At 33.4% G+C, this 23,292-nt stretch overlaps 1 protein-coding gene across 1 annotated transcript; it reads left to right on the top strand.

Annotated features, from left to right (window-relative positions):
• The first annotated feature begins 10,678 nt into the window (after window positions 1–10,678).
• LOC125841216 ((S)-coclaurine N-methyltransferase-like) lies at window positions 10,679–13,084 on the top strand. The gene is made up of 8 exons (XM_049520295.1): window positions 10,679–10,929; window positions 11,662–11,770; window positions 11,837–12,061; window positions 12,146–12,245; window positions 12,322–12,432; window positions 12,503–12,586; window positions 12,678–12,736; window positions 12,806–13,084. Exons 1-8 carry the CDS (start codon window positions 10,743–10,745, stop codon window positions 12,996–12,998), a joined length of 1,068 nt encoding a protein of 355 aa, XP_049376252.1. The 5' UTR covers window positions 10,679–10,742; the 3' UTR covers window positions 12,999–13,084.
• The last annotated feature ends 10,208 nt before the right edge of the window (window positions 13,085–23,292 follow it).

A 23,292-nucleotide genomic window follows, 5' to 3' on the forward strand; every position in this document is an offset into this window, starting at 1 on the left:
GTGACTGTTGAACCGAATCAATCGGATAAAAAACCGGGTTCTATTTTGGTACCTGTTCCGGTACCCTATAAAACCGATTCCTTACCGATTCAACCGGTACCGGACTGGCCAAAAACCTGTCCAATTGCCAGCCTTAGTGGCGACTCACCTCAACTGGATATGTTTGCAACATAATAAATATTATAGGTCAACCACTTCACCAACCTTAACAGACCCTATGCAGAAATAACAAGTGCGAGGCGAGAGATCCAACAAGTTTAATAGTTTATAGACCTGCTTCCTTATCTCAACCCTAAGACAAGACTTTGGAAAACTATTGATAGTTCATAAATAGCAATCAAGGCATAACATGTATAAAATCATATACAAGTATGTAAGTAACAACAAAGATCATAAACATAATCACACAAGATAATCATGATCCTACGTAATGCTACTAAATTACTAAAGTTGATAGAATTGTTAATGAATCGCCATGAGATGTAGGTTGCCTCTCTAACCTGCCTGATGACAGTGCATCATCCACATGCCTTATCTATCTTTGATGTGTTAGTACATGTCTCCCTTGCCTGGCACCTATCTTTGATGTGTTAGTGCATGTCTCCCTTGCCTGGCATGGTCCATCAACCACACGTCTTACCTAATTCTACTCAATCTACTAGCTAGCCTTGTGATATCACCGTGCCCAAGTTGTGTGTGATACTAACTATGTGATAATGCATGCTAAAAAACTAACAAATATCATACAAAGTTTATTAATTGTTGAATGTATCAACAATACAGATACATATGCTAGGACCATCAGTGGCGGACTCAGAATTTTCATTCAGGGGGTTCGAAAAATAAAAGTATAAACGTGTAAATAAGCCTTAAGAAATGAAAACCTTGAATTCTTTTGGGTTTAAAACCAAACTTTTAACACATTTTTTAAAGTAAAAAAATACTATAAAAAACTTGAAAAACAGAACTGAAAAAGAAAAAAAAAACTAAAAAAAACTGAAAAAGAAAAAAAAAAGTGCTATCACTAGGATTCAATCCAATGATGTACAACTTAATTTCAGGGGTATTTGCCACTGCGCCATCAAATTCTCTTTGTTATTGAGGGGGTTCAAAGTATATATATTTACAGAAATACAGAAAATTTACCTTATATATACCGTGTAATTTTTGCCCAGGGGGTTCGGGTGAACCCCTGGATACCACATGGGTCCGCCCCTGAGGACCATCACGGTCTATGCTTTTTTACTTCAAAATTGACTAATCTAATTCATGTTCTCCCCGCACATGAACTAGATATTTTAAAATATGCATAAGTAAAACATCATGTTTCTAGTGAAAAGCACGCAAACTAAGAGTTAAGAGTTTCACTTGCCTCGAATACCACAACTTTACTTCATTTGAATCGCCCAAATCCACTCAAATGAACTCTGATGACCTCAATCTATTCAAAAACATGATTGACGGGTCCAAATTAGCCTTGGAGAATTGGTCTCATAATTTTGGGATGTCCTTTGGTCAAAGTCAACTCGTGGTCAACTTAAACTTGCCCCTTGGGTCAATCGGTCGAAGTTCAAAATAAATTATATGGATCGTTACCCATCAGCTAAGGCAACTAAATATGTATCAAAATCCAATCTTGATCCAATATACTTGGTCAAATCAATGAAATTGTCATTGGGAAGTTCAACGTCATTTGGTAGCTTGTTAGAGTTATGCAAGTATTAATACTATAAGGATTATTTCTGAGTTAATCATGTATTATTTTATGCATGTATTAGTTATGCAGGGATCAATTGTACTTTGTATTACTTATTGCACCTTCTATCCTGCATAAAATAATACATAAATTCCCTCATATCTTATATAGGTATTAGTTATGTAGATTTTTAAATTGTCAATCAAACGACATGTTAATTTTAGGGCTAGTTTCAAATATATACAATAAGTTGTTAATTTACAATAAATATAACCGTGTTTTGTTTACATAAAAAATAATCAAAAGTCATAGAAAGTAAACATTAAATATACAATGTAGCTTGCCAAAAGTCATAGAAAGTATACATTAACTATATACTATAGCTTACTTATACATTATGATATATTCAAAAAGTTGAATATAACTTAACTATACATGAGAACTGAAGTATACACTGACTATTCAATCTCGATCAACTCAAAATCACTTTTAATCAGTCCTAAGTTTTAGATATGAAATTTTCTCGATATTTCAAGTCTTGATATAAAATTTACTCAAAATGATTCACGTTTGTGGTACATCAAATTTACGAAGAAAAAAAGGAAGGACGCAGAAGAAGATGCAAAAGCAGAAGGAGGACAAAGAAGTGCAGAAGCAACATGGAGGACGAAGAAGAAGCAGAGATCGCTGCGTGGCCATTTTTTAGGAAAAAAAGGTCGAATGGAAAATTTCAGTAATAAAGGGTTATTTTTTAAGTGGACTATTTTTTGTGTAAGAAATTTTACTTAATGGACATTTTTTTAATTTGTCCTTAATTTTATACATGAATAACTTGTTTTCTTCTACCTATCAAACATTGTATGAGTTATATGTAAATCAATATATAGATAACTTATTTTTTATCCAGCTACCAAACAACCCCTTAGGATTAAAACTCATCCTATAATATTTTTTGTTTTAAAATAAACTGATTCTTTTCCATTTTTTAGTTAAAAGGTATTAAAGTTAAAAGGGTAAAAATGTTTTAAAAGGTAAAATAACATAGATAAAATATCATTCTGGCCAAAAAGATTTTTCCATAGTATAAATAGTTCAAATAAGGTTTTGAACTTGTTACCTCAAAGTTCCCTGATAATCCCACTTAGTGGTGGCAAATGGGCGGGTTGAAAATGGGTCAACATAAAATGGGTAATAATTCAACCCGCCCATAGTTGATATGAGTAGAAATTGATTGGGTAACAAATGGGTTAAGTAAAATACTAGTTTACCCATATTTTCATGATTAAATAGTACTCTACTTAAGAATTCAACATGGAGAAAATAGTTTAATCTTTTTTTAGATAAAAGTGTTGAAAATGCTTCATTTAGTGTTATTGTATAATAAAAGTAAAAAAAAAAATCCTAACTTTTCAATATAAAATAAATTTATGTAATAACAAGGGAAAAATATTTTTAATTTCAAAGTAAATGAATAGTTTCATTTTAAGACTAAAACATGCTTAATGCACTTTAAGCAATGTCAATATTAATACATGATCTACTTATTTTACACTATTTTTATTATCCAATATAAAATTAAACAAATAAAAAAATATAATTATAATTAACAAAAGAAATGTATGTTTAAAATATATATTTTTGAAGGCCAAAGACTTCACCTTTTCAATTATAGATAAACATTATTAGTTCTATAGAAAAATATAAAAAAGAAGAGAAGTTATAATTTTTTTAAGTGATATCATAAATTTTGAGTGAATAAAAATTAGAAGATTAACTCATTTGGCTAATTCATATTTTATCCATAGTTTTATGAATTGAATATGAGTATCAACCCATATTTTACTCATATAAAAAGTCACTCACCCAATTTATTAAAATATAAATAAATTGGGTAAATTACCAAAATATAGATTCATTTTATCGACACTAATCCCACTTAAAAAGGGTGTAATCCCGGAGCTTCAATTATTGAAAATAGTAAACATAAATGTTTAGGTGTCTAGATTCACACGTCTTTTAGTTATCCTAGGTGCATGATCATTTGTATAATCTAGGNAATATCATAAATTTTGAGTGAATAAAAATTAGAAGATTAACTCATTTGGCTAATTCATATTTTATCCATAGTTTTATGGATTGAATATGAGTATCAACCCATATTTTACTCATATAAAAAGTCACTCACCCAATCTATTAAAATATAAATAAATTAGGTAAATTACCAAAATATAGATTCATTTTATCGACACTAATCCCACTTAAAAAGGGTGTAATCCCGGAGCTTCAATTATTGAAAATAGTAAACATAAATGTTTAGGTGTCTAGATTCACACGTCTTTTAGTTATCCTAGGTGCATGATCATTTGTATAATCTAGGTGACTTTTGTAGTACCAATGTGGCTAGATTCAAGTATGTGTGTGAAAGCACTGAATAGGTGGGAGTCTAGAAGACTACTCATATATAAGCCCTCTTTGTAATAATATTCATCTGTCCCTAATTATTTATCTACTTTTGAATTGACATATTTATTAAGAAAATTATTAATGACATAGTGAGTTTATCATTTTACCCCTATTAATTATGAAGTGGATGAAAATTTTTACATTTTTCAAAATAATTAATCATTTAATTAAGGTTATAATAGGTAAAAAGAATTTGTCATTTCTTGATTTATCAAAATTGACAAGTAATTATGGATGATTATAAAAGAAAAAGTGAACAAGTAATTAGGGACAGAGGAAGTATTATGTAAGAGCATACTCCCTCCGTCCACTATTGTTTGTCAGGGTAAGATCATGTACAACTCTTAAGAAAAATTTAATATAATGTGTAATTTGACTATTATAACCCTACTATCAATCATTATTAAAATGGTTTGTACTTTTTGAAAATCGTAAAAACAACTTTTTTCACGTTAAAGTAGTTTTGTAATTTTAAAATGACTATTTTTTGAAACTAGTAGTTATATAATTATTAAGGGCAGAATTGGCAAAATTTCACGTTAAAGTAATCTTGTAACTTTAAAATGACTACTTTTTTGGAACTAGTAGTTATGTAATTATTAAGGGCAAAATTGGAAAAAATGATTAATTGTTTTTTAATTATTTAAATTGACAATTAATTTTGAACAACTATTTTTAGTATATCTGACAAACAATAGTGGACGGAGGGAGTAATTTTTATAATGATATACAATGAGCTTAATGAATATTCTTGTGTTTCTTTTTACTTGTTTAATTTTGATTTTTTATTTGTTATTTTTTAATAAACCAAAAAAAAAAAATTTTTTTATCTATTATATCCTCAATTTATTTAGAAAGTTAATGTTTTTGAAAAAGATAAAAAGAGTAAACTAATTTAGAATTTTATGTAAAATAATTAGCTTATTATGTCAATTTTTATTTTTTTTAATAGATGTGTCAAGTCAGAATCTCCATAGTCCCTATTCCATGTGTGGTATGATATTATCAAGGGCCTGCCTAACATTCCAACAAGTGGTATAGGGCATTGGTTTGATCGTGAAAGATATGAAGGCGGAAATTTGTCTATCTCCATTGCGGGTGTTTCTCTATCTTGGTAGAGCAATAGAGGCCAGCAATTGCAAAAGAAGAGTGAATCCTCTGCGTTTGTTAAGAGAAGAACAACTCGGTGAGGAGGTGTAATTCTTGAAGGACTTCACAAGACAGACAAGAGAAGTCTTTCATGAGATTGTATTTGCAATAGCCAAAAGTTGGAAGAAATTGGAGAATGTTCAGAGTAGTGTAAAAATTCCTTTAATTAATTAGTAGTAATTTTATTTTTAAAGCATGCTAAATGCATAGGAGTTATCACCATTGTCTTCACGTAATTATGTGATTTTCTTGCAAATTTTGCTTTGCCAAAGTAGACCAGTAGTTGTCTTCTCATCTTTTTTCCTTCCTATGTGAATAAATAAAAGTTTAAGGTTTTGGGTCTCCTTCCTTTTCATTGTGGATAAATTTAAGTCAAATTTGGACTAGCCCACTTTGCCCATAAACTCAATATTATGGTGCATATGTAAGACTTTCTCTGATGTCTTATTTTGAAAAATCACGAGAGTTAGATCAGAAGCCAGATAGAGAGAAAAGTGAGAGTGTTTCGCACAAACTCTAGTAGTCAATTTCAAATCGTGTTTCCCGCTTCATTTCTTGTTCGATTTAGCTGATTTTTGGACATCTTGTTCCTTTAAACTCTATATTTGATTGGGAAATGAGAGAGGGTGATTTCGAGGCATATAGCTCCAGATTTTAGCTCATGAACAGTCGCTGCGTTTTTGGTGATTTTACTCCTTTACTTCTCTAGTTTTTTTTGTGCTATTTGTGGTTGTGTTGCTCATTGTTGGCACTTTGTTGGTGCCCATTTCGGAGAACACTTTTGTAATCCTTTTTTATTTTAGTGGAGCTTTGGCCTTATGGTTTTTACTTTTCACATCGAAAAGGTTTTTCACGTTAAATTTGGCGTCTCGTGTGTTGATTTATTTTACTTGCTTTGGTTGATTTGTTTGCTGCCCAAACAGTTTTGTTCTTGCATTATTTTGTCTTCTCTTGGTTCAAATAGAAGGGAAAGTTTTGACTTGGGTTTTCTTCCATTCTTGCCATTTGGGAAAGGCAAGCACAAAATAAATGTGCACGACAGGGCAATAGCGGAAGAAAACCCAAGTCAAAACTTTCCCTTCTATTTGAACCAAGAGAAGACAAAATGATGCAAGAAAAATATTATTTGAGCAGCAAACAAATCAACCAAACAAGCAAAATAAATCAACACACGAGCCGCCAAATTTAACGTGGAAAACCTCTCCGGTGTGAAGAGTAAATACCACAAGGCTAAAGCTCCACTGAAATCAACAAGAGTTAGAAAAGTGTTCTCCAAAATGACCGCCAACAAAGTGTCAAACAATGAGCAACACAACTATAAGAAAGCACAAAAAACTAGAGAAATAAAAGGAGCAAAATCACCAAAACGCAGCTACTGCTCAGAGCTAAATCTAGAGTTATAGGAATCCAAATCACCCTCTCTCAATTCTCAATAAAAGATCAAATTGAAAGGAACAAGCTGTCCAAAAATTAGCTCAATCAGACAAGAAACGAAGCGAAAATCGCAATTTGAAATTGACTGCTAAGGCCTGTGCCAAAATCTGCACTCTCTCACTTTTCTCTTTATATGACTACTGATCTAACTCTTGTGATTCTTCAACATAAGACCTAAAATAAAGTCTTACATATGCACCATAATATTGGGTTTATGGGCAAAAGTGAGCTAGTCAAATTGGGCTTAAATTTATCCACAAAGGAAATCCAAAACCTTAGACTTTTATTTATCCACATAAGAAGGAAAAAAGACCCAAAATCCAACATGGTCCTGACGTGCACATTTATTTTGTGCTTGCCTTTCCAAACAATTATATTCATAGCTAGAATTCGAATGTTTTTAAACTATGGATTTGAATTACATATAGAGAAAAGACATAAAGTGACACTTGAAGTTGTCCTGAATTTTCAAAAAGACACCTTAACTATGTGGACGTCCTATTACCCCCTAAACAATCTTGAACTAATATTATTACATCATTTTTTGTCCACCTGGCATAGAGAGTGCATGCACTTTCTTTAAAGAACGTGAGCAACCTAAAACAATGAATATAACTTTATTTTTGTAAGTATTTTGCTATATAATATGCTTTCTTATTTTTCTTATTATTTTAAAAAAAAATTCTTTGTTATTTTTCATCTTTCTTTCTTCTTTATTCTTCAAAAATTCAATACCATCTCCATAAAAACTCCTCACTTTCAATGTCACCATTTTGATCACAATTTCACCCCCCCCCCCCTCCCCCCTCCATTTTTTTTACTACTATTAGTTTAAGTCTCTTCAATTTTAAAACTTTATCCAACTTTTTTTTTTACATTTCGAACAATTTGATAAATTCATTAGATTTCAAGATGATTAAGAGATATCATTTAACCTTTTATTCGATTTCAATCAAGCTCTTTCATTTTTGGGGAATTCATTGATTCTTTCAAAATTATTATTTTTAATTTTAGAGTTATATGAAAGAAGATAAATTAATTGATTGTACCTTCAAAATTTTGAATTTTCTTAAAAAAACAAATAGTTTTGTTATCACTAACTCAACAAAGTGAAGAAAATAATACGATTTTTTAAAAAATCATTGAAAGGATGAAATTTGATCGAAGAAAAAAAAATGGGAAGGAACACAACTTGTTATGGGTGGGAAAGGATGAAAGTGAGAGCTAAGAAGAAGAAAGAAAGAAAAAAAATAGAGGGAGGATGTCAGCTTGAAAGTGGGGGGGGTGGGTGGGATGAAATGGAAGGTGAAGTGAACTTTAAAAAGTAATAAAAGTAAAATAAATCAAAAAGTAAGAGATAGAGAAAAAAAAGAAAAACTTAAAATGAAAAAAAATAATTTTAAATTAAAAATTAATTAACACGTGTCACGTAATAATTGGTGCGTGGTAAAACTTGCCTTTTAAAATCTAAGATTGGCCGAATAATGATATAATAATATCATTTCAAAATTGTTTAGGGGGTAATAGGACGCACGGAGAGTTAAGGCGTCTATTTGAAAATTGTTTAGGGGGTAATACACCTAGCACATGTATATAACTGCTATATGTATAGGCTAAGTTAAGAAGCTTCTAGATTCTAACTAAACTCTAACTGACTATAACTAACAATGCTGACTAGGATGACCTATGGTAGCTTGTTAACTTTACACTCTGGTTAACACTCTCCCCTAAGCTCATGGTTTGAATAGGTTAGCAATTTTAGTCTTGTTAGCAGCACTTGATGTTGAACTTTACCAAAACCTTTGTGAGTAAGTCAGCCAATTGATCTTTAGTATGGATGAACTCAGTCTAGCATTTCTTGACATATTTTCTCCCTTACAAAATGACAATCTATGTCTATATATTTAGTCTTTTCATGGAATATAGGATTTGTTGTAATTTAGATTGCAGTCTTACTGCCACACATCATCTTCACATGTAATTCAATCTTTACTCTAAGTTCTTTGAATAGCCCACTAGTCAAGTGATCCCTGCTGCACAATTTGACATACATCTAAACTTTGCTTCAGCTAAATTGCTTCTTGCTTCTTTGACTTCCAAGAGATAGTGCTCCTCCGAGATTTACTAGGTATCCAGTAACAGACCTCCTAGTCTCTAGGCATTCTTCTCAATATGAGTCACGGTAGGTTAGTAATTCAGTTGTGTCTTCAACTGACATTAACAATCCAAGTCCTGCGGCTTTTGTTTTAATGTATTTAACTACTATCGTGCTATTTCTATATGAGACTCTGATTATTTTAGACCATAAATTTCAAAAGTCTTTCTTTCTTTTTTAAATTACATGTCGAATCAAACTAACTCCAATAAAATGAGACAGAGGAAGTACTTCCTCCGTCCAACAATAGTTGTCCGCTATATTAAAAATAGTTGTTTAACAATACTTGTCTAATTTATAAAATTAAGAGACAACTTACCTTTGTGTCTATTTTACCCTTGCTATTAAATAGTATTGATTATCTAACACATTTCTCAAAACATTAAATTTAATAAAGTCAAAAGATATATAATATAATAATATTATATTAATTATCATATATTTATATAAAAGAGAACTCTAGGCCCATCTACATGGCGCTACCACAAGCTAGAATTTCCTTTTAAATTTATTTATTTCCAAAATTAGTCTCCCACTTTCATGAAAAGATGTGACTTTTATGAATAGTTGCGACTTTCATGAAAAGTTGTGACTTTTATGAATAATTGCGACTTTTATGAAAAGTTGTGACTTTTATGAATGGTTGTGACCTTTCCGAAGGGCTGTGACTTTTCCGAAGAGTTGTGACATTTTCGATAAGGCACAATAAGAATTTGTTCACACTACCCTTTATTGTCTATAAATACAGGGATTTCATCTCATTTTAAAACAACGAAAATTCTGAACTTCTTCATCTTCTACACAATTAAATATTCATGTACTTTTCTCCCATTGAGTGGCTTACTGACACTATTGTTTTTGTATCAATACATTTGTGAATAGAATCGTTTCATCCTGAGATGATCTATTTCTTTAAACCTCAGGTACTAGATGTGAATGATTTCCTTAAGGGACATGCTCAATTTTTTCCTTTCAGTTTCATCCTATTGTTATAGATTCTGATATATTTTTTTACATTCATTATTTTATACTTATGATATTAATTGTTGTTTTTGAGTACATGTTTTAAACTTTGTTACTTATGTTTCAGTAAAATTATTGTTATAAGTATTTGTTAGTACATATAAAGATTAATTATTTATCAAAAAATGTAATATCTGATGTTCATGTTCATCTAATTTCCCAAATATNATTAATTTATGCTTATGATATTAATTGTTGTTTTTTAGTACATGTTTTAAACTTTGTTACTTATGTTTCAGTAAAATTATTGTTATAAGTATTTGTTAGTACATATAAAGATTAATTATTTATCAAAAAATGTAATATCTGATGTTCATGTTCATCTAATTTCCCAAATATCAAATAATAACACTTCCTGGAAGCAAAAGGATAAATTATAAAATCAAATTAAAGATGATTGATTGAAGGATAAATGATAAGATGTTATCATTTTCATTTTCATTTTCATTTTACATTATTAATGTTTGTTACTATGTAATCTTGTACGTAAAATAATATAATATTTTAATTTTAATGACTGATATATTTTCAATATTATTTTATAAATTTAGTGATATTAAATTCTTGTTGCGGAAAATTTTACTAGTTTATTAGTATTTCTTAAGGAATAATGTAGAGACAAAAATGGAAAAGCACGTAAACTTAGGAATTTTCCGTTTTAGGATAGAAAAAATGGAAAAGCACGTAAACTTAATAATTTTCCGTTTTAGGATAGAAAAAAAAAAAGGTGAGCTGTAACTGGCCATAAGTTGTAGATAAACTCCAAAGAGAGAAGATAAAAGAAAAAGTCCATTCCATTCTTCTTTCTCGCGAATCAAAAAAATGGATGCGATAGTACAGCTGCCTTACGATGCTACGGTACGGGTGGTGCTGGGTTCTCTAGAGCGCAACCTCTTGCCGGACACTGTTATACGGCGGCTCATTCGACTGCTGTTAGCCGCCCGACTTCGCTCCGGTTACCAACCATCCTCTGAGCTACAGCTCTCTGATCTTCTCCAATTTGTGCACTGTACGCATCTTTTCTCTAATTCTATTTACTTTGATTTATTCCATGAATAGTGTTGAATCACGGTTTAATGTGATTGCTTGTAATATTCAGAATACACTAATAATGGATATTGATATATTGTGTAGTATACTGGGATTATTGTTGAATCATGATAGCATCACATGAGTACTTTTGAATCATGGTATAATGTGATTCAGTGTTTTAAAAAGGTAGTTTTGTGACTCGCCTCAAGGAGGGGCACTGGAAAAATGCCTCGAGGCTCACGTTTGGAGCTTAGTTCTGTGAGACTTACCCGTAAGTGTTCGATTGTATGCCCTAATCACAATCATGGTACATCCAACTTAAGAAGAGAGGAATAACAGTAGATATTTGAAAAACATCAGATAATAGTAGGTTTCGGCTCATCTGAACTAAAGTGGGTTCATATGACACATAGTAGTGAAGTGGTAAAGTTTTTGACTCCCGTTAATATATGTTCATTGCTTTATCTATTATTCTGTAGTCTTGAGACACAAAAATTAGGAAGAATGTCAGCATAGAATGTACAACCATCATTCCCAATTTTCAGATCAACAATGCAAGTATGTACACGTAAATGCTGGTATACCTTAGACAACAGAACAAAGTGCGTGTCGCTTCTAGAATACTATATATGTTGTGTTCTAATAAGGATATATTCATGCCTCATCCTTTAAAGTATCTTGACTGTCTGGATTTGCTTCTTTTACATAGCTTTAAAAGAGATGCCTATAGCTGTGATGACTGAGAAGCCAAAGTCCCAACATTATGAGCTCCCTACCTCTTTCTTCAAGATTGTTCTTGGAAAACACCTCAAATACAGGTAACTATATATATATATCCAATCTTTAGTCTTATAACTGGCTTATTGTATGACATGTTAATGCAGCTGCTGTTACTTCAAAAACAAGTTGAGCACTTTAGAGGATGCTGAAAAAGAAATGATGGAATTATATTGTGAAAGGTCACAGTTGAAAGATGGACACACTGTACTTGATGTTGGTTGTGGCTGGGGCTCCCTTTCTCTATACATAGCACAAAAATATAGTGCATGTAAAGTTACTGGGATTTGCAATTCAGTCACCCAAAAAGCACACATAGAAGAGCAGTGCCGGTAATAACTTCTTTCGATACTAGACGACCTAGGATATATATATGTACACCTTTCTTATTGCTATCCTCTGGTTTATGTGCTTAGGGAGCTTCAGCTGCAGAATTTGGAGATCATAGTTGCAGATATTAGCACATTCGAGATGGAAGAATCCTATGATAGAATATTGTCTATTGAAATGTTTGAGGTATTGAGTGCAGCGATGAGTGTGTTTATTACAATTTAGAGTTAAGACGACAGCTAATAAACTTATATATTTATAGCATATGAAGAACTATGGAGATCTCCTGAAGAAGATGTCAAGATGGATGAAGGCAGATAGTCTTCTTTTTGTTCATTATTTTTGCCATAAAGCATTTGCTTACCACTTTGAGGTACGTCGATCTGCTAGCTGATCAATGCATGAGTATTTCCTCTGCTTCAATTACAGACGTGGTTGTGCAGGATGTGAATGATGATGATTGGATCACTAGGTACTTCTTCAGTGGAGGTACAATGCCTTCTGCCAATCTCCTCCTTTATTTTCAGGTGAGCTCCATGATGTAGTTTGCAAAGAATCCATCTCTGATAAAAAGAAAATATTTGGATTGATAATTATTATGATGATGCTTGGTTGCAGGATGATGTTTCTGTGGTTAATCATTGGCTGGTTAATGGAAAACACTATGCACAGACAAGGTGAACTTGTTTGAATATTTTTAGAATTATGAAATATGTATTGGTAATAACCTTTAACTCCGTTTTCAGTGAAGAATGGCTTAAGAGAATGGATGAGAACAAGAGTTCTATAAAGCCAATAATGGAGTCAACTTATGGGAAGGATTCAGCCGTTAAGTGGACTGTCTACTGGAGAACGTTTTTCCTTTCAGTTGCTGAACTGTTTGGGTACAACAATGGAGAAGAATGGATGGTTGCACATTTCCTCTTCAAGAAGAAATGAATTTGCCAAGCAAACTGTACCAAGTAATAAGCATGTCTACATGCATTTGCACTATTACCATAAATTAAAGTAGAATGTGTTGCTATCATATATTAATATTACTACCATATTTTCTCCCTTACAAAATGACAATCCATGTCTATATATTCAGTCATTTCATGGAATATAGGATTTGTTGTAATTTGGATTGCAGCCTTACTGTCACACATCATCTTCACATGTAATTCAATCTTAACTCCAAGTTCTTTGAATAGCCCACTAGTCAAGTGATCTCTGCTGCACAATTTGCCATATATCTAAACTTTGCTTCAGCTGAGCTTTTAGAAACTGTTTCTTGCTTCTTTGACTTCCAAGAGATCAGTGCTCCTCCGAGCTTTACTAGGTATCCAGTAACAGACCTCCTAGTCTCTAGGCATGCTTCTCAATCTGAGTCACGGTAGGATTATATACAGTAGAATGTGTTGCTATCATATATAGAGAGAGAGAAAATTTCATTAATGGGCTTCAGAAAAGAATGTGATCACTCTGTTCCTGAAATCCACTTGAACAAAAGTTCTTGAATGGCAATTTGATCCTTTCTTTAGGTGCCTTGTGTTCACAAAAATGTTCCATTCATCCTCCCCTCCACACTGTCTCTCTGGAGATGGTTTCGTTGCCCACAGAAGACAGCGCCAATCCTTTTGTTTAGAGGTTTTTACTGGCACTTGAACTGCAACACGAAAACTGAGACAGCAGCAATAATGTTGCCAATCTAACAACAAATGGGCATGTGAACACGTTAATTTTCCTACAGGTTCTCGCATTAATGTGGCAGAACTTCAGCAAGACAGATCACCCTCAATTTCAGCAACTTAAGTTCGTTTTCTGAAAATAATCTGCATCTACATGATTCAGTACAAAATATACTTAAACCAAGTACGAGAGTCGAGAATCAAAATGATCGTGGAGATACGAGGCTGGCAAAATATCTGTGTCATTGTAAAAGGGATAAATCAGACTGAAACCAGTATGGACACCCCATGGTAATCATAGAATTCCAGCTAAATTTCACCTCTGGAACTAGGCTCCATGTATTTGATTATTTTCATCATCAAAACCTGTGTCCCACATTCATGGACGGGTAGTCTGCCTATATGAACTTGGTGATTGTCATATCTTTACAAAAACTATCCACATTAAACCTAGCATGAACCCTCAAGTAGCCACTAAATAAGGAATCATGCAGAAAGCAACTCTTCCACCCAATAATGTATATTGTAAACAGCAGGAACATAAAATCAAAAAAACAGGTCATGCTATAGATGTCATATCTAAGATAGTTGACAGCCAAATGTGAGATGGACAAACAGACCAAAAAAAGAGTTACCAAGTCTTCTTTTCCTTAAAAGCCATGAAACTTGACAAAACAGCCAGGACTGTGGGGACAAAATGCAAGCTTTCTACCCTTCTTTAAAAATCACAAAGAAACAAAATACTACGTCTCATGTTGAATATTTAAACTGTCTTCATTTAACAGAGTTTAAACAAGCATTTCAAAGGAATCATGATTTTCTAGAGGACTATTCATTGTTATGATAAGTAGTGTATTTGGAGAATGGTATCTCACAAGATCAAATGACATCACAATACAATTTTCTATAGATAACATTTAAATAGAGAGAAATCAACGCCGAAGTACTATAATTTGATTTGTCTCATATAAAAAGTACAAATAATTTTTTAGTTTTTTAGCCAAAAATCACTTTCTTTCACTCGGGAAATATAAAATCATTTTGACACTGAAAGAGCATTGATTTCAATTTATAACCAATATAAGAACAGTGTATTCAACACATCGGAACCAAATATAAACAAGATAAAAGAATAAAAATCTAAAGGTAAATGAGGAAGAGAAATCTCAAAATTAAAAGTCAAAACCGATAATATAGAATTGCATTTGAATTCTCAATACTAAATCCAATAACACCAAATAAAAAGGGAAATTGTGAAATCTAAACATAGACTCAGGTCACTCAACAAAAGTATAACTCAATTAGTTGCTTTCCCTCAGAAAATCAAGAAAGAGATAAAACAACAATGATATCCAATCCCACTTCAAAAAACTGAAAAGAAACTCCTTCTAAACCTTTTGCATAAATAGACTATCCTTGCTGGCAAAACTAACTTGAGCAATATTTGGAAAGATTCAACAAGGAACTAAAAGAAGATAAGGTAAATCCCATAAGAGACAAAGCAGAGAAGAGGAGAAAAATATTTTTTGTACAACAAGTGGTGTTACCACCCCCCCCCCCCCCCCCCCCCCCCCCCCCCCCCCCAATATCATATTGGTTTCATAAAAAGTATTTTCAAAAGAAAACAGGTAGGTACTACAATCTCCCTGTTGCCTTTGATATCAAAAGACATCACAATCTCATGAACTATTCTGGAGTCTACAATGCACAACTTACCTTATCGTAATTAACTAGGTTTTCCCACAATATTGAACATAAAGTCATAAAGTCAAACAAACCATCAGTCCTTTTTTTTTCAAAAAGTTTTTACTGAACTTGAACCAGAAAAGAGACGTGACAAGCGTGAATCTAACATCAAATGGAAACGTGAACCAAGGAGTGTGTGGTCGTTCAGTCTAACTATATATTCAGTGCAAGCTGGTTGACAAAAGACAGCATCTGCTTGATTTAGTACTACGTTGAGCAAGTACTAAACTCAAAAACCTTGCTTGCTTACCTTAAAAAAATTAGTAAACTCAAGAATTAAAATGAATGTGCAGATAAATTGAGTAAATATTTAACATTCTGCACAAGGAATTACTGAAGGGAGATCATCAGACTAAAACCAGTACCCCATTGCAAAGACTCATACAACATGGAAAGAGTTGTAATCAGAGAATTCATCTAAACTTCACCCTAGCTATAGGCTCGAAGTATCGAATCCTGTTCATCATCAAAACCTGTGTCTCACAATCAATGGAATCAATGCAAATATAGGAACAGGTTTCTGACCAAGGAACGTTATCTGCATTAAACCTTAACATAAACCGGAATCTGGAATGAAGGGAGGCCCTCCACCTCACCATTAATCTAACGAAGTAGAGAGGCGAACAAAGGTTTCCCATGGGAGGAAGGATTTGGGCATGGGTTAAAAGAAAAATCACCAAATCAAGGGGAAAGACATAAGGAATCAGGAATTACTCCACCCAAAATAGTCTGTCTCTTCGACTATAAACAGTATCATAAAATCTAAAAGCATGTCGTGATACGTCAATTCATATCTAAGAAAGCAGAGATCCAAATGTGGATGAACAACAAACAATAGATATCATTTTCAGTCTCTATTTCAATTTCTAACGAGATAAAACTTAACAAAGTAGCCAAATTTATGCAAAAAATAAAATAAAATGCAAGCTCTTCACTGTTATGAATCTTTAAGGAAGGATCGATTCACAAGGCAATATATAAATCAGCTCGTTAAAGGGAGGCTGAAACCTTAGAATTCATTAAAAGAGAACTCCGATCTCTTCAGCTCTTCAAAGGGAGACTGAAACCTTAGAGTTCAATGGAAGAGAGAACTCCAATCTCCTGCTTTTTGCTGAATTATGACTTGTTGATTTATTCATCAAAAACCCCTTTAAATAGGAGTCTTATTACATCAATAGGAAGTCTAATTCTTATGAAAGTAGGAGACCTAAATCCTATTCTAAACTAATAACTATAACTTAACCTAATCCTTATGAAACTATGAAACATAAATCATATTCTAGAATAATAAATAAAACAACTAAAAATATAATTAAATACTTAATTTAAGGGCTTCCAACCCTCCTTTAAGGATCTTAATTATGGTGATACTTTTTTTCCATTAGCGAAGATTGTATTTGTTCACGGCCTTATTCCATGGTCATGTTTCATTGCCCCTTCTATCAGTTGGATATCAAGAATTATTTCCTTGATGGAGCAACCACTAGGATTTGCCGCTTAGGGAGGATCTGGATTATTGTCAATTTCATAGATCTCTTTATGGTCTAACCAATCACCAAGGGCATGTCAGGCCGTTTTAGAACAGTTCTCCAACAGTTTGACATGCTTTGAAGTGAAGCTGACCACTCAGTGTTCTATAAACATTCTCATAATGGCAAACACATATTCTTGATTGTTTTTGTGGATGACATTGTTATAATAGGTGATGATCATGAAGACGTTATTCATCTTATGCAGCATCTTAGCAGTCACTTTCGGAAAAAAGATTTCTGTAAACTAAAATACTTCCTAGGAATTGAAGTGGCCCAATGCAGCTGTGGAATTTCAATTTCAAATAGGAAATATGCTTTTGACATTGGAAGACACTAGCATGTTAAATTGCAGACCAGTTGATACTCCTATGGAGCCAAACGTTAAGATTGTGCATGGACAGGAGGAGCCATTGAAAGAACCAGGTCACTATTGGAGAAGTTCCCATCACCGGTCCTAGCTCTTTTCACCTCCCTATTCTTTTCCTTGAGCTTCTCCTCCTCAATTTGTTGTGCATGGACCATGAGACGAGAGATGTCCATGTCACCAATGAGCATGGTGGTACGACACTCTTTCACCACCATATCGGATATACCCGTCACAAACTTATTCATCCTAGCCCTTGAATCCGCAACCATAGATGGAAGATACTTAGACAATTGAGAAAATTTCATATATGAGATGTCAGTAAATGGGCTTCAGAAAAGAATGTAATCACTCTGTTCCTGAAATCCACTTGAACAAAAGTTCTTGAATGGCAGTTTGATCCTTTCTTTAGGTGCCTAGTGTTCACAAAAATGTTCAATTCATCCTCCCCTCCACACTGTCCCTCTGGAGATGGTTTCATTGCCCACAGAAGTCAGCGCCAATCCTTCTGTTTAGAGGCTTTTACTGGCACTTGAACAGCTACACGAAAACTGAGACAGCAGTAATAATGTTGCCAATCTAACAACAAATGGGCATGTGAACACGTTAATTTTCCTACAGGTTCTCGCATTAATGTGGCAGAACTTCAGCAAGACAGATCACCCTCAATTTCAGTAACTTAAGTTAGTTTTCTGAAAATAATCTGCATCTACATGATTCAGTACTATGAGTCGAGAATCAAAATGATCGTGGAGATACGAGGCTGGCAAAATAGTTAAATAGTCCTCTGTCATTGTAAAAGGGATAAATCAGATGGAAACCAGTATGGACACCCCATGGTAATCATAGAATTCCAGCTAAATTTCACCTCTGGAACTAGGCTCCATGTATTTGATTATTTTCATCATCAAAACCTGTGTCCCACATTCATGGACTGGTGGTCGGCCTATATGAACTTGGTGATAGTCATATCTTTACAAAAACAATCCACATTAAACCTAGCATGAACTCTCAAGTAGCCACTGAATAAGGAATCATGAAGAAAGCAACTCTTCCACCCAATAATGTATACAGCAGGACCATAAAATCAAAAAAACAGGTCATACCATATATGTCATATCTAAGATAGTTGACAGCCAAATGTGAGATGGACAAACAGACCAAAAAAAAAGTTACCAAGTCTTTCTTTCCTTAAAAGCCATGAAACTTGACAAAACAGCCAGGACTGTGGGGACAAAATGCAAGCTTTCTACCCTTCTTTAAAAATCACAAAGAAACAAAATACTACGTCTCATGTTGAATATTTAAACTGTCTTCATTTAACAGAGTTTAAACAAGCATTTCAAAGGAATCATGATTTTCTAGAGGACTATTCATTGTTATGATAAGTAGTGTATTTGGAGAATGGTATCTCACAAGATCAAATGACATCACAATACAATTTTCTATAGATAACATTTAAATAGAGAGAAATCAACGCCGAAGTACTATAATTTGATTTGTCTCATATAAAAAGTACAAATAATTTTTTAGTTTTTTAGCCAAAAATCACTTTCTTTCACTCGGGAAATATAAAATCATTTTGACACTGAAAGAGCATTGATTTCAATTTATAACCAATATAAGAACAGTGTATTCAACACATCGGAACCAAATATAAACAAGATAAAAGAATAAAAATCTAAAGGTAAATGAGGAAGAGAAATCTCAAAATTAAAAGTCAAAACCGATAATATAGAATTGCATTTGAATTCTCAATACTAAATCCAATAACACCAAATAAAAAGGGAAATTGTGAAATCTAAACATAGACTCAGGTCAGTCAACAAAAGTATAACTCAATTAGTTGCTTTCCCTCAGAAAACCAAGAAAGAGATAAAACAACAATGATATCCAATCCCACTTCAAAAAACTGTAAATTTAACACATCGGAACGAAATATAAACAAGATAAAAGAATAAAAATCTAAAGGTAAATGAGGAAGAGAAGAATCTCAAAATAAAAATCAAAACCAATCATATAGAATTGCATTTGAATTCTCAATACTAAATCCAATAACACCAAATAAAAATGGAAATTTTGAAATCTAAACAATAGACTCAGGTCACTCAACAATAATAGAACTCAATTAGTTTCTTTTCCTCAGAAAATCAAGAAAGAGAGAAACACAACAATGATATCTAATCCCACTCCAGAAACTGAAAAAAGAAACTCCTTCTAAACCTTTTGCTTAAATAGACAATCCTTGGTACTTCTTGCTAGCAAAACTAACTTGAGCAATATTTGGAAAGATTCAGCAAGGAACTAAAAGAAGATAGGGTAAATCCCATAAGAGAAAAAGCAGAGAAGAGGAGAAAAAAGAATTTTTGGACAACAAGTGGTTACTTTGGAGGGAGGAGAACAAGAGAGCTTTTGAAAAAAAGTAATATGACTTTGTACAACTTAAGACTTTTTCTTACTTATCTTCAAGTCTTTCACAAAGAACCATATTCCATATCTTCATATAGGTATTTACCGNCCCCCCCCCCCCCCCCCAATATCATATTGGTTTCATAAAAAGAATTTTAAAAAGAAAACTGTAGGTACTACAATCTCCCTGTTGCCTTTCATATCAAAAGACATCACAATCTCATGAACTATCCTGGAGTCTACAATGCACAACTTACCTTATCGTAACTAACTAGGTTTTCCCACAATATTGAGCATAAAGTCATAAAGGCAAACCATCAGTCCTTTTTTTCAAAAAGTTTTTACTGAACTTGAACCGGAAAAGAGACGTGACAAGCATGACTCTAGCTAATGTGCCCAATCTAACATCAAATGTAAACATGAACCAAGGAGAGTGTGGGGAGAGTGTGGCCGTTCAGTCTAACTATATATTCAGTGCAAGCTGGTTGACAAAAAACAGCATCTGCTTGATTTAGTAATGCGTTGAGCAAGTACTAAACTCCAAAACCTTGCCTGCTTACCTTAAAAAAATTAGTGAACTCAAGAATTAAAATAATTGTGCAGCTAAACTGAGTAAATATTTAACATTCTGCACAAGAAACGTTGAGATGACCATTGCTGAAGGGAGATCATCAGACTAAAACCAATACCCCATTGCAAAGACTCATACAACATGGAAACCAGAGTTGTAATCATAGAATTCATCTGAACTTAACCCTAGTTATAGGCTCGAAGTATCGAATCCTGTTCATCATCAAAACATGTGTCTCACAATCAATGGAATCAATACAAATATAGGAACAGGTTTCTGACCAAGGAACGTTATCTGCATTAAACCTTAACATAAACCGGAAGCTGGAATGAAGGGGGCCCCCACCCCACCTGTTAGAACATGAATAGGTTTATATAATCCTATTAGAATAGGAATAGGTTTATACAATCTTATTGGAATAGGAATAGAAATAGAAACAGGAATAGTAAATAGTATCCTACTTGGTAAAGTAAAGTATTGTATTGTCTATAAATAGGGTCTCAATGTAATAAGGTAGACACAACAACAATTCAATAATATTCTTCCCTAATATTTCTCACATGGTATTAGAGCTTCTGCGATCTTGGTAGAGAATCAAAGAGCTTCCACTGCTGGCGGGTTGCTATTACCCATATATGGTGCCTGTCTGGCCAATGATTATGTTAACAAAAGTAGGATCAATGATATATGAACATATTCAAGGGAAGAAAACTCAGTCAGACAGGTCACCGTGCGTCAATTTCCGGTGACTTTCTAGGGCTGTTTTGTGTCAACCACATATCCGTCGGTATTAGTGTAGCACCGTGCCATCTTTTCGGGGACTACTTGGTAAAGTATTGTATTGTAGTGTCTATAAATAGGGTCTCAATGTAATAAGGTAAACACAACAACAATTCAATAATATTCTTCCCTAATATTTCTCACATGGTATTAAAGCTTCTACGATCTTGGTAAAGAATCAAAGAGCTTCCACTGCCGGCGGGTTGCTATTATCCATATAATGTTGCCTGTCTGGCCAATGATTATGTTAACAAAAGTAGGAACAATGATATATGAACATATTCTAGGGAAGAAAACTCAGTCAGACAGGTCACCGTGCGTCAATTTCCGATGACTTTCTAGGGTTGTTTTGTGTCAACCCCATATCCGTCGGTATTAGTGTAGCACTGTGCCATCTTTCTGGTGACTACTTTTTCATATTTAATTTATGTAGCACCGTGCCATCTTTTCGATGACTACTTTCTTATATCTAATTTGTGTAGCACCGTGCCATCTTTCCGGTGACTACTTTTTCATATTTAATTTTTGTAGCACCGTGTCATCCTTCCGATGACTACCGTTTTTTGTATATTTGATTTGTGTAGTACCGTGCATCTCTCTGGACTACTTTTCATATTTTTGATTTGCGTAGTACCGTGGATTTTGCCGAACTACTTTCTCATATCTGAGTCGCATAGCACCATGTGTCTTTTTGGTGACTCCTCAGATTTGATTTGCATAGTTCCATTCATCTTTCCGGTGACTCCTCAAATCTGATTTGCGTATGGTTGTGCCATCATTCCAACGCTACCCATATTATTTCTCTTTTTCAATAGGGTCGTGCCATCAATCCGACCTTCCCTATACAATTTCTATTTTATAGTTGGTTGTGCCATCATTCCGACCCTACCCATATAATTTTATTTCTTAAATTGTGACCACTTTCGGCCATCAAATCTAATACTCCGGCGTATGAGCATGTTTCAGCCAATTTTTCGATGACTTTCTTGTTGAATATAGACTCATCTATTGATTCCAACACGATTCATATACTTTATACTAGATTTTGAGCACTTTGTTGCTCAGGGGGAGTTTAGTATCCTTGTATGTCGATTATGTAAGTCACTCTATGGTCTGAAAGTCTTTGCAAGTTTGGTTTGAGAGGTTCAACACTGTAATTTTATCACTCTGTGTTTTATCGACATTATGCATCAAATTCAGTATTTCATGAAAAGATTAAGCACATTGAGATTGACTAACATTATACATCAAATCCAGTATTGAATGAGAAGACAAACACATTGAGATTGACCGTCAATTTTGTGAATTTTGTGAAGTCGACTGATCAACTTGCAATAATCTCACCAAGCCCCTCATCGGTCCTCGTATTAATTACATTTGTAACAAGCTAGGTACATGAATTGTATGCACTAGCTTGAGGGGGGGTGTTAGAACATGAATAGGTTTATATAATCCTATTAGAATAGGAATAGGTTTATACAATCCTATTAGAAAAGGAATAGAAATAAAGTATTGTATTGTAGTGTCTATAAATAGTGTCTCAATGTAATAATGTAGGCACAACAACAATTTAATAATATTCTTCCCTTATATTTCTCACACCACCATTAATCTAACGAAGTAGAGAGGCGAACAAAGGTTTCCCCTGGGAGGAAGGATTTGGGCATGTCATGTCTAAAAGCGGAAAATCACCAAATCAAGGGGAAAAAACGTAAGGAATCAGGAATTACTCCACTTAAAATAGTCTGTCTCTTCGACTATAGACAGTATCATAAAATCTAAAGCATGTCATGATATGCCAATTCATATCTAAGAAAGCAGAGATCCAAAAGTGGATGAACAACAAATGATAGATATCATTTTCAGTCTCTATTTCAATTTCCAACGAGACAAAACTTAACAAAGTAGCCAAGTTTATGCAAAAAATAAAATAAAATGCAGGCTCTTCACTCTCCTTTAAGGATCACCAAGAAATACTAAAGCTTAAGAAGGCTGTGGTGAAGGAAATGAGTGTTCTTCATGATAATGGAACTTGGGAGATAGTTCCTTTACCACCGGGCAAAAAGAACAATTGAATGTCACTGGGTATTTACTATGAAGATGGGTGCTGATGGAAAGGTTTTGTCTCAAAGCTAGATTAGTAGCGAAGGATATTCTTAGA

Source organism: Solanum stenotomum, chromosome 10, assembly GCF_019186545.1.
Source record: "Solanum stenotomum isolate F172 chromosome 10, ASM1918654v1, whole genome shotgun sequence".
Lineage (NCBI taxonomy): Eukaryota > Viridiplantae > Streptophyta > Magnoliopsida > Solanales > Solanaceae > Solanum > Solanum stenotomum.